At 38.9% G+C, this 13,331-nt stretch overlaps 1 protein-coding gene across 3 annotated transcripts; it reads right to left on the bottom strand.

The window, feature by feature from the left end:
* Nucleotides 1-146: 146 nt before the first annotated feature.
* Nucleotides 147-13,280, bottom strand: AURKA (aurora kinase A). Of its 3 annotated transcripts, none has more exons than XM_026664952.2 (9): nt 12,977-13,280; nt 11,394-11,446; nt 10,097-10,352; nt 7,415-7,520; nt 6,728-6,919; nt 6,011-6,149; nt 2,606-2,754; nt 1,350-1,524; nt 147-1,000 (listed from the first exon to the last, which is right to left on the bottom strand). In XM_026664952.2, the coding sequence occupies exons 2-9, from the start codon at nt 11,442-11,444 to the stop codon at nt 809-811; spliced, it is 1,260 nt and encodes a 419-aa protein (XP_026520737.2). In that variant the 5' UTR covers nt 11,445-11,446; nt 12,977-13,280; the 3' UTR covers nt 147-808. The 3 variants fall into 3 exon arrangements, with proteins under 3 accessions (XP_026520737.2, XP_087815392.1, XP_087815391.1); XM_087959266.1 differs by having other exon boundaries at nt 13,036-13,071; XM_087959265.1 differs by having other exon boundaries at nt 12,918-13,001.
* Between the last annotated feature and the right edge of the window lie 51 nt (nt 13,281-13,331).

The following is a 13,331-nucleotide window of genomic DNA, read 5'->3' as shown; positions in this document are numbered from 1 at the left end:
GGCTTTGTATTTTCAGGATCAAGCATCATTCTGCTTATCTGAACTATACAGGTAGCTTGAGATAAAATGTGTTATACATTTGTATAATTGTGAATTCTAAAAGTGAAGTACCATTAGATGCAAGTAAAAGTGCTGCAGAATCATCATGATTTTGTAATAATTTTACTAGTGCTTAAACAAATACATTATTTAAAAATTGATGATCAAAAGTAATTGTGAGAACTTACATTGAATAATTGCTCACTATCAAGGATATCTTACAAACAGAATATCTCTGGCCACTAAATAAAGCAGTTAGGTATCCAAAAACAGTATGTCTGAAAGTACTGGGTTATTGTTTAGACTTTAAAGAATTTCCTAACTGAAGACAGGACAATGACTGTACCAGTAGCTCATACAGAAACAGACGCCATCCATGTCACATCACTGCACAGGTTATATAACCTTAGGGTGTTATTGCACCATTCCAACAATTTCATGTGGCTATCAAGCAACAAGGAGGATCAACAGAATAGGAGCTATGGGTCTGAGAAAGTTCGGAACAAGATGTGCCCCAGCAGCTTTGAATCACATGCACAAAGAGTTCAAGTATGTGTTCCAAATATTCAAACTGCTTTGAATGGAGGAACTACAAGCATTGCGGCATGCCTGTGAAAACTGCAGCTCAGACTTCATTGTGTTGATAAGAGGTTCGTTGTGCAGGAAACTGACTTCTGTTTGAGACCAATTGTATGCTTCCTATATCAGCTGTCTTCCAATTGTTGCCATCCCTGCTTCTTGGGAAATGCAGTCAGCAATACTTATTATGCTATGACTGAGTAGTATTAGCAACAGTGGTTTCCACCATGTTACGCTTGGGAGATTTAGTAGAGTTTGATGTAACCCATGGATGTTTAAGCACATGTTCCAGTGGTAATCTCTGCTTTGGGTCATGCTTCAAGAGCTTTGAAATCAGATCCCGAGCTCCCTCTGTTACAAAAGGAGGAAATCTGTACTCCACCTTTAAACCAAAGAACATTACAGTTACACACAAAGCACTGCATTCACTTCTTCCCATTGTAGAATCCAGGTGGAAAAAACGTTTAGTTTGGCAGTAGCATATCAATGTAAGACACCATCCAAACAATTGTTACTAGTGCAGGAACTGAACCTGAATTTGCCAGCTGACAAAAAGGTACTAATATGCTTGGTAAGTAAATAAAATTCTAATGCCTGAATAACATCAGGGAATTGTTAAGGCAGTTTTGGGCTTCTCAAAATCTCAAAGGTTACTTCTCTATATAGAGTGAGTAATGGATTACAAGAAAACAAAAATATAGGATACACAGAGCTAGATAAATTCAACTTACCCTGGAAATGGCTCTATATGTATCCTGATAAGTTTCTGCTTCAAAAGGAGGCTTTCCTACTAAAAATTCATAACATAAGACACCAAGACTCCACAGGTCTACCGTTTCATCATGTGTCCTCCCTTCAATCATTTCAGGAGGTAAGTAATCAAGGGTGCCACATATTGTTGATCTCCTAGGATAGCAAAGTATAGATCAGTCAGCAAACCATGTTATTTATCTAAAAGCCACAATGGATGCTATTAATACTAATAATAAGCTACTCTGCTTATTAATACCATGTTTTAAGACATTTTATGAATGTTACCTAATCCTAAATCTTTCTGCTATCTCTATTCCAAAGTGCTTGATATTTTTGAATGTCACAAGAAGCCATTCCTTTCTCAGATTCAAATTCAAAGTTGTTTTGTAGAACATGAAGCCCTTCACTGCTCACACTTCTCTACATATAATCCTGACTTCCTTTTTATTGGACCTCATTTCCCATCTACCTTCAGGATCTTATCAGTATTATCTTGTTTATTGCATTCATAACTATCTTGCTGTTGATTTATCCTTCATAACTAGCTAGGAATGTTGGTGTGATATTTTGGTTTGAATTCTGAGTTAAAATGTTCCACTTTTTTATATATGCAATTATCACATGATTTTCTTTAGATGGTTATATTTCATCTAAATATCAGGTGACCAGAGACACTCAATATTTCAAAAATATACATTCTGAGATGTTCCACACAGTAACAACTCTGAAATTTTATAGCCACTGAATTTCAATTGCAAAAGGAACAGAATGGCATAGGAATGGAAATTATATTTTTCAAATATTTTTACCCCTTTATTATTTTTATAAGTAACTCAAGGCAGTGAATGTTCATACTCATTCCTCCTACTTTTCCCACAACAATCACCTTGTGAGTTTGGCTGAAAATAAGTGACCCAAATCACCCTGCTAGTTTTCATGCTTAAGGCAGGAATAGAACTCGGTTTCCTGATTTCTACTCTGATGCCTTAACCACGACACCAAACTGACTCTTGCCAATTTACTTTGGTATTCATCTGGAAAACATGGTTGCCAGCATTATAGTACGAACCCTACTTTAAACAGATTTTCAGTTAAGAGTTCTATCCTCAACTGAAAGAATCAGAAAGATTTAGCTATTTTGGTAAATTTTACTACTTCTAGAAAAGTACATTGTATATTCAAATAATTCTAAGGCAATTCTACTCTCAAACTTGAATATTAAAGAGTCCCCTACCTAGAAGATGGGGCATGCACAGACCATCCAAAGTCAGCAATCTTGAGCTCTCCATTTGATCCCAGCAACAGATTTTCAGGTTTGATATCCCTATGAATTACTCTTTTTGAATGACAATATAACAATGCATCTGCGAGTTCAGTCACATACTGTAGAAGAAACCAACATTTGCAAATATGGTTTACCAATTTCAATTAATGCAATTGAAGCTGATATGGCCAATGAGCATTTATTCTTATACTACTATAGCCACAATGATAAGACAATAATAAAAATAACTACCAAAAAGAACAGGAAAAGTACTACATTATTGGGTTAATCAGCAGGTCTCTACTATGAAATGTAAAGTTTCCCTTAATCATTGTGGATGTCACCATCCTCTTAGTAGTCAGGTACCTGAAATGTCACCATAATTTCAGGAAGGCTCTGCCTGCGTTGGTTTAATTACAGAAGTTTGCTTTAATTCAAAGTTGCTCCAAACTTACTCCAAAAATTACTGTGGTTTCTCATGCTTACTACATAACTATTGGCCTTCATCACATAAAATGCTTGCAACCTTGTCCCAAAAGACTAAAAATAAATTAATGTACTTATTTTGTACTTTTCTGGCAAGCAGGTATTTGCACATTAAACAAAATTTGATGAGACCATAGAAGGTACATTGAAGACCTCTCCAATGCTGAATGTTCTATCAATGACTAAGATGCATGTACATCTGGAATGCACTTCTGGAATCTTTGACAAGCAGTTTCTGAAAGCGTAACATCTGTTCTCCCTTAAGCTAATGAAAATTGGTCAACATCCTTCTCAAATTAGCATTAATCCATTCCTCCACTCATTGCCACTTAACTCAAGTTCTTTGTAGAAGAACTTGTCTTACTCTTTTTTTCTTTTGCTAATTTTTAAGAGACTTTCAAAAAATGCCAAGTCTCCAAAGCTATATTTCCACTTTCCATTTTAAAAACAAATACATTTTTAGAAACCCTATGTGAAAGGTCTTTCACTAAGAAAAAAACCCTAACCATGCCATAAAGGGACAAGAAAAGCAGTACTCCCTTTGCATATACAAATCAGATGACCAGTTGAAAAATTTGCAACAGAAACATAGTATTCCCAACATTACATGAAGATAGTGAGGTTTGCACTGAAAGCAACAACAGGATTGCCAATTAATTGGAAATGCAGAGGTCAAATTAAATCAGCTCAAGAATGAGCCTGTAAAGTTGCCTAGATATCATTTAAGTCAGGAAAAAAAATACAATATGGCACAAAAATCTTGAATCCACAGCCATTGGTAATCGACTTCTAACCCAAAACACTTACAGGGTACCAGATGAATTCATTGTAATTTAAATACAACAGTCATTTTATTGTGAACTTCCATTCTTTTCTATGAAAGAGCTTAGCACGTTTAACTTATTTTCCCTGTTAATTTCAGAAGTTTTAAACAAAACAGGCACACATTCTGTTGAGAGAGAAGTTCCCTGAGGATGGGCTCCAGCATGAGTCCAAAAGCTTGGAAGAATAAATCCTGCTCCCAGTGACAGATTTGGATTGGATCCTGCAACCTTATCCTGAGAAATACACTGCTCAAAAAAATAAAAGGAACACTTAAACAACACAATGTAACTCCAAGTCAATCACACTTCTGTGAAATCAAACTGTCCACTTAGGTAGCAACACTGATTGACAATCAATTTCACAAATGGAATAGACAACAGGTGGAAAGCATAGGCAGTTAGCAAGACATCCCCAATAAAGGAATGGTTCTGCAGGTGGTGACCACAGACCACTTCTCAGTTCCTATGCTTTCCGGCTGACGGTTTGGTCACTTTTGAATGCTGGCGGTGCTTTCACTCTAGTGGTAGCATGAGACGGAGTCTACAACCCACACGTGGCTCAGGAAGTGCAGCTCATCCAAGATGGCACATCAATGTGAGCTGTGGCAAGGTTTGCTGTGTCTGTCAGCGTAGTGTCCAGAGCATGGAGGCGCTACCAAGAGACAGGCCAGTACATCAGGAGACGTGGAGGAGGCCGTAGAAGGGCAACAACCCAGCATCAGGACCGCTACCTCCTCCTTTGTGCAAGGAGGGACAGGAGGAGCACTGCCAGAGCTCTGCAAAATGACCTCCAGCGGGCCACAAATGTGCATGTAGCTGCTCAAATGGTCAGAAACAGATTCTATGAGGGTGGTATGAGGGCCTGACGTCCACAGGTGGGGGTTGTGCTTATAGCCCAACACCGTGCAGAACGTTTGGCATTTGCCAGAGAACACCAAGATTGGCAAATTCGCCACTGGCGCCCTGTGCTCTTCACAGATGAAAGCAGGTTCACACTGAGCACATGTGACAGACGTGACAGGGTCTGGAGATGCCGTGGAGAACGTTCTGCTGCCTGCAACATCCTCCAGCATGACCGGTTTGGCAGTGGGTCAGTAATGGTGTGGGATGGCATTTCTTTAGGGGGCCGCACAGCCCTCCATGTGCTCACCAGAGGTAGCCTGACTGCCATTAGGTACCGAGATGAGATCCTCAGACCCCTTGTGAGACCATATGCTGGCCCTGGGTTCCTCCAAAAGCACGACAATACTAGACCTCATGTGTCTGGAGGGTCAGCAGTTCCTGCAAGACGAAGGCATTGATGCTATGGACTGGCCCGCCCATTCCCCAGACCTGAATCCCATTGAGCACATCTGGGACATCATGTCTCGCTCCATCCACCAATGCCACGTTGCACCACAGACTGTCCAGGAGTTGGGGGATGCTTTAGTCCAGGTGTGGGAGGAGATCCCTCAGGAGACCATCCGCCACCTCATCAGGAGCATGCCCAGGCATTGTAGGGAGGTCATATAGGCACGTGGAGGCCACACACACTACTGAGCCTCATTTTGACTTGTTTTAAGGACATTACATCAAAGTTGGATCAGCCTGTAGTGTTTTTTTTCCACTTTAATTTTGAGTATAACTCCAAATCCAGACCTCCATGGGTTGCTAAATTTGATTTCCACTGATAATTTTTGTGTGATTTTGTCGTCAGCATATTCAACTATGTAATGAACAAAGTATTTAATATTTCATTCATTCAGATCTAGGATGTCTTATTTTTGTGTTCCCTTTATTTTTTTGAGCAGTGTATATATTTCCCTTCATTTACAAAACAGCTTCAGTGAAATTATCCCACTTGGCCTCTTAGTGGTGATCTGCTTCAGAGGGAGAAGCTATGAACTTTTCTACCTACTTGATTGTTTTTAAAAAACTTATCTCTTAAACCAAAGCTATTCAGTATTTTCATATTCAAATTGCTAGAGGAATAACCATAATAGAGCATCCATTTCCAAAGAGGGGTTGGGGGAAATAGCCATAGTATTTCATACAAAAAGCATGCATTGCCATTTGCAAACCGTACAGTAGCTGTTCGTTGCTCATCAAACTTTGTAAGCTTCTGAAGTTCTTTGTAGACTTCTCCACGAGGTGCATGTTCCAAAATTAAGTACACTCTTGTTGCATCATGGAAATAACCATACAGCCGGAGAATATTGGGATGCCTACAAAAGAGGCATATGGATTTTGAAACAAGAACGTTGCTCTTAATAAGCTAAACACGTCTATAACTCCCTCTTTTTTATATACAAGTGATAAACAGGTTGAAGCCAAGCAAGCTGTTCAATGTGTTCCAAAAAAAAGTTGGGTCATGTTTTTCCAGCTACAGTATTTCAAAAAGTTTTGACAAGACTAGAAACCTCTGGAATGCCTCTGGAATACTAGCTATTCTCATCTCCTTCTCCATTGGCCAGAAATGGCCACCTTGCAGGTTGAGTTAGAGCCTTTGAGTTGGTCTAGAAATGAAAGCAGTTGGCTTCCTAAAGGCCTTTATTTTATTTCTACCTTCAAAACCTGATAAATGTATCAAAAACCTCCCTCCGAAGCCATCTCTGTATAGGTAAGAGAAAGCAGAGAATTAGAATCCCTTCCCAGAGGTCTCCCCCTCTCACTTTACCTTTAATTCTGAATAATAATTGTACTACTAAATGTTTACTCTTTTACTGTCCTATTTTGGCAGTGTAAGCCTTGTTTGCTGTATATGGCCTCCAGACTACCCCTCTGTATTTTTATTCAACCTTACCGAAGATGAGACTGTATTTCTACTTCTCGCCGCAGCTGATGTTCTACACCTGCTTTTTCCAACTGTGCTTTAAACAAGACCTTCAGTGCCAAAATGAATTTGCTCCGTTTCTCTCGAGCCAGGTATACATTTCCAAATTTTCCTTTTCCCAAAGGGCGGCCAATTTCAAAGTCTTCAAGGAACCACTGTTTTCTATGTTTTTTAAAAAAGGATTAGAATATGAAATAAGAACACTTTGTTCTCTCCTCAAAACTTGCAATTTGTACAGGACATCCTTATAAAGAACAAACTTTTTGTGGGGATAGGTTAGAGACACAGTAGGATAGGTAAAAGCACTTAGCTTCCTGAGGAATACAGAAGAAAATGCTCTCTTCAAAAACCATTTTAGGTAAGACTGCATTTACGTAAATGTCTATGTGTGTGCAAATGTTCCGACTTGAAAAAATAACACAAAAATCACATAAAATCACAGGTGCCCAAGGATAACCACCCCACTGACAAGAAAAAAACTTATACACATTAACAAGAGTAGAGCTCATCTAACCATCTAACTAAAATGTCTGGGGAAACAGCTAGATCTTCAATCCTTTACATAAGGCTAACAGACTTGGATCCATCTGAATTTCCCAGTAAGAAGTGTGCATACCTTTGTATATATCCACCCACAGAAACAAAATAAGAACTTACCTTTTAGTTTCACTTTTTGATGCCCCTTTGCTCTCACTTTTTGAATCGGAAGCTCCTTTTGCCTCAGTTGATGCAGCTGATACATCTTCAGTTTCAGGCTTTTTTCCTATGCATAGGAAAGTTAAATTTTCTAAAGCAAGCTCTGACGTTGAAAAAATTGAGCAGTTTATTTAAATTGTTCCTCTCAGTGGCAGGTTTGGGGGCGTTCATACTTTATAGATGATACAGAAATTAAAGATGTATGATCTCTTTGTGTTTAGCCACAGCAAACCATTCTAGAAATATAGTTGATAAGCAAATCTTGTGACCAAAGACACTGAAAATCACTTAGTTGTTGCTATCTCATACACACACACGCACTTTATGTAAGGATTAACACTTTTAAATTAACACTCTTGCCTGGCAATTTTATCTCTATTCTACTTATCTTTAGAAATTATGTAATATCATACATAATCAAAATGGCTGTGGATGAATATCTAGAGCAGATGGAATATTTTAAATATGACTGGCAGGCTAGCAAGAAACCCTTAATTATTTAGAATTAAGGGTTTCTTGCTAGCACACCAGTCATATTTAAGATATTCCATCGGCTCTAGATATATGAAGGAAGTACTCTATATTTAAAATATAGGACCCCTGCATTAAATAATCTGTGTGTGTCCAAGGCTACCATTGGATGAGAAAGACTAGATAGGATCTTATTACATATGGATGTACTTGAGGTGTATTACTTTTTCTGAATAAGTTGTTCCCCTTTTAGTATTTATGTCTCTTATGGATAAGGGTTGTAACATTTTCTGCCTCTAAATAAGAAAATGCCAATTTCAAATGTGCTCATAGCCAAAATTTTGACACTTTGGAAGAAGTTTTCAGCACCAACAGGAGGAATATTAATTCCCTAAGTAATCCAAGAAGCCATCTCTAACCTTCCATTCAACACTTATGCAAAGATCTTACATAGATTCAGTTTTCACGATCCGTGCAGTTTTAAGAATCTTTTAACTAATGATTTTTCAGACAAATATCAACATTTTAAAATGAATCAATATTGCAACATGAGTAGATACATTACCGAGATAGCATTATTCATATTTCTGTGTATTTACAAATATTTAGTAAAGAGAATGCAGTTTGTTTTAAGACTACCTAACTTCATAGTTAAACATTTAAATACAGGTGATCAACTTATGACCACAATTGAGCCCAACATTCATGTTGCAAAGTGAGAAATTTGTTAAGTGAGTTTTGCCCGATTTTACTTTCTTGCCACAGTTGTTAAGTGAATCACTGCAATTGTTAAATTAGTAACCTAGTTGTCAAGGGAATCTGGCTTCCCCATTGCCTTTGCTTCTCAAAAGGTTGCAAAAAGTGATCCCATGACCCCGGTACACTGCAAACCGTCATAAATCTGAGTCAGTTGTCAAGCATCTGAATGTAAATCACATGACCATGGAATGCTGCAACAGTCATAAGTCTGAAAAATGGTCACAAGTCACTTTTTTCAGTGTTGTTGTAACTTTGAATAGTCACTAAGCAAACTGTTGTAAGTCCAGGACTACTTGTATTGTGTTTGTTAAGTGAATCATATGGTCATCAAGCAACTACAACTTTCCCCATTGACTTTGTTGGAAGCCAGCTGGAAAGGTTGCAAATTTTGATCAGGTGCAGTATCCAGGGATCACTGCAAACATTGTAAATATATGCTGCTCCCCAGATTTTGAATACATGACTGCAGGGACCCTGCAACAGTTTTAAGTGTGAGGACCAGATATTTGGCAGCAATGCTGTAACCTGAAAAGGTCGCTAAGCAAAATCATAAATTGAGGACTACCTGCACCAACTCATACTAATCAGTCAAATTTTTGTAGATTTTCATTTGAATGCATATAGCAATTCCCTATATTTTCCAATACTGTTTTAAAGCTTCTCTTTTTGTTCTTTGTCGTATATAGATAGTCCTAGATTTAGGACAATTGGGACTGGAATTTTCATTGCTAAGTGATATAGTTGTAAATACAATCTCATTGCTTAGCAAAGTGAATCCTTGAAGACCCAGTTGCTGTAATTAAATGAGTGCCAGTCTTTACGTGAGGCAACTTCCTGTTGGCTTCCATGAACCAGTCACTGGGAAAGCCAGCAGGAAGTTATAAGTCCCGGGCTGATTGACAGGCAAGTGGCTGCTGTCAGGTGATAAAGAGAGTGGGATGCAAGATGTCTAGAGGCACTGTGCAGCTCAGGAAGGGTGTCTGTGGCCAGTATGGCACAAGTGCAGAAGACCTGGGGAACTGCATGGGCAGAGCCTTATCCCAGTAAGCTGTGATCTTCCACGCTGGCTTCCCCATTGGCTTTCTAAGGAAGCTATCAGGAAAGATTCCAAAGGAGATCCCATGATTGTAGAGTGCTTGGAAATCGGTTGTAATCTGAAATATGTCACCAAGTGCATAAATAGTGATTACGTGACCATGAGGACATTGCAATGTCAGTAATTTCAGTAATTTCAGTGACCAATTACAAGTTCCTTCATTCAACTACTAACAGTCACTGAATTAGTGGTCTTAACTCAAGGACTACATGTATTGTAACCATCAATAGATTTTTCAGATGATGATGATTAGAAATAGCTTGAACAGGAGTACTTGCTGTTATAAAGTTAAAAATAAGTGAAACAGTAGCACTTACCAGATGCAGAAGGCTGCTGAGAGATTATACCAGGTTTATTTGGACCGGAGTTCCTAGATATTGGTTGAACTGCAGATGTTGGTCGCTGCTGACTTGTGTAGTTGGAACATTTTGGATGGGTAACAGCAGGTTTCTGTGCCTGAGACTGAATAGGCACTCTCTGGGGCACATTTGAAGCAGAAAGAACACGCTGTGATTGAATTCCAGTCCTCAGTGCCCGATTCTGAGTCATCGGAATCCGCTTTGGACCATCTACCTGATTTTTTTTAAAAAATACACAGCTTTGAACAATTTTAGGCACCTAAGAAAACACAGAAGTTGCAACATTTCTTAGGATTCAGTTTTCCAACATAAAACCAGTAGTTTGATACCCGTGCTTCGCTACGAAACTATGTGATCGGGCTTAGTTTTGGGGGAGGAAAATAGAAGGGGAGAGGGGGAATTCTGTCTACCAGCATCCATCCATTTCTAATTATTCATCTATTGTCCTGTCAGTGTGTGAGGGAGTCGAGGGCTGTTTGGAAACTGAAACAGTATTTGCTGTGTGAGCAAGGAGACAGCAAGGAGCCTGGGCGTGGCTTAGCTCAACTGTTCTGTACTAAAACTGGTTGCTGCTGTGAAACTAAAACTGAAACTCCTCTCCTCTGCTTGTGTTTTGCATTTGGAACAGATTTATTATCCAGTGGGGAGGGGGAGAACTCCTTAGCATCAGAGCATGTTAATAAAAATATACAAAATACTAATGCTCTGATGGTCATTTTGAAAAATCCTCTCTTAGTGAGCAACTAGAAGCCAAGAGGAACATACGTGTCAAATTTCAAGTTTGTAGGCTTTACGTTCTGGAGATTTTATGATGATGCGTGAGTGGTATTTCACTTTTATATATATAGGTTATAGGGCACTGGTTTTGCCCTATAGTTTTGGAAGTTCATAGTTTAAAATAGCAAAATTTTACTACTCAACTCACAACTACAATTATGAACAGAATTTCGGTCATAAATCATTGGGGTCAGACCATGTCACAAGACCAGATTTTACAATCATTTTTATGAAGGTTGTAAGTCCAGCTTCTGTGATAATTAAGCAAATGATGTGGTCAGTAAGTGAATAATATGGTCATAAGTGCAAATCCAACTTAACCAATGGCAATCACTTGAATACTGGATGCTGCAATGGACTGTAAATTCAAGTTCATTGAAAAGTGTCCAAATTGTGATTACACGACTGCGAGGGGCAGTGCAATGGTGAAATCTAAAATGGCAAGAATTACACTAATACACACAAAGGGTCACTTTACCTTACTGTTCTGTAGGTGTCCATTCTGGTTTTCTTTACTCGTTTTGTCCATTACTATATTGGGGAACAAAAAATCCAGGCATTTGTCATGTATAACGTAACTAAAATGTTTTGTCTCTCATATTCCATCACGCTATTTGAAACTGTCACTTCAATATTTTCAACCTATTCATATTAATAAACCCTTGGAAAAATTAACACATTAATTTAAGGAAGAACACATTAATTTATGTGATGCACAGTACAATATACATCAAACAGGCAAAGAAATGCAGTTTATTTCTTAGAGTTATAAAAGCATTTCAATAGCATAAACTGAACAGTTTAAAAAAGCTTTATAATTGTGCTCTCTCTGAAAGCTACGAAGGCAGATGCTTATTCATGGCAATGTATATACCTGTCATAAATGTTTAGATTTTCTTCTGGAACAAGAAGAAAGTATCATTTCATTTAGATGAAGGGACATAAAATTACCAAAGTTTTGAAAAACACATGAAAAACTCAGCTCATGTTGGTTTGTCTGGATGAATAGTTTCATAACTTTTATTAAATATACTTTTCAGAAAAGCCATCTTGTCTGTCTCACAGATATTTTAAATCATGGAACCACGATATGGTACCAGTTGACTCTCAGTTGGAACTCAGCATTTTTTAAAAGGAAATTTGCTGCAAAATAAAACACCATCCCACCAGTGGTGGGGTTCCATTTTTTTTACTACTTTTTTTTACTACTTCTGTGGGCATGGCAGGAGAAGGATACTGTAAAATCTCCAGTCAGAGGTTGCATTTGCCTGTTTTCCGAACTACTCAAAATTTCTGCTACTGGTTCTCCAGAACTGGTCAGAATCTGCTGAACACCACCTCTGCATCCCACCCCCCAAGAATACCTCTGGGTTCCACAAAGACTTCAGAGGAATTCTTAGAAAACTAACAATGCTTTGATAAAACAGTTTGTCTGAAGAGCCTGTTTGTCTGAAGAGCCTGTTGCACTAACATAGGCATTAGAATCCATTGTTTTTCCAAAGAGATATTTTTATTTATATAAAAACATGCATTAGCAGCCTATTTCCTTATTATTCCCTCCTTTGCAGTGCTGGTTCTTTTTTCTTTTTTTTTAAAGCAACTCCCAAGAAAATTTAAATAAGGATTAGCTTCCCTGCCTTTAGAGTTAAAAGCAGGTAAGGCTAAAGGTCAGGCCAGAAAAACGAAAACCAAGTCTCAGGTAACATTTTAAAGGAATTGAAATGATACTTATTCCAACGGAAGCAACTTTTTATCATTGGCAAGTCATTTATAGGACTGATTTAGGACATGACCCAATCCTCGCCATATTTTTCACCTTGTAATGGTTTAATAACGAAATGCCTACATCCCACGATGTTCCAAAATACTAGTCCCTATACCGGTTAGAATACAACTACCATCCTCCTCGGCCATTACACCTATTTTATGAGAAAACTCATGGAAGCTACCGAACGGGTGGGCTCGAGCGCTTAGGAAAAAGCTTCTCCCCACCAGCACTTACAAGGCACCCTCCGCAGCCCCGCCATCCACCAGTTCGCCCTTCTTTGACGGCCCGCTCACCTCCGCAGTCCGTCTGGCAGGTTCCACCGCCGTTTGAATTCAAATGCCCGCCCGCCTACCTTCAACGCCCTTTAAACCGCCTGCGCGTTCCGATTGGCGAGTCTTTCCCCTTCACTTCAAGACTCTCGATCGCTCATTGGCTAACTCCGTCAACAACACCCGCCCCTTCCTAACCGTTTGAGCTGAGTGAGGACACCGGTTCCCATTTCCAAGCAAGCTCGCTATCGCTTTAGCTGCTTAGAAAGGCGGTGGTGGGGAGAAGGAGCGTATCGGGCATTTTTAAGTTAGAGGCGTACACTGCGCTAATTACCGAAGCAGGCGCATGCGTTAAGTTTGTCACGGCTCCGCCGGGGGG

Source organism: Notechis scutatus, chromosome 3, assembly GCF_049901735.1.
Source record: "Notechis scutatus isolate UNSWTSFEM ecotype Mainland chromosome 3, rNotScu1.2, whole genome shotgun sequence".
In the NCBI taxonomy this organism is placed as follows: domain Eukaryota; kingdom Metazoa; phylum Chordata; class Lepidosauria; order Squamata; family Elapidae; genus Notechis; species Notechis scutatus.
This window is presented reverse-complemented; position numbering and strand designations above follow the sequence as displayed.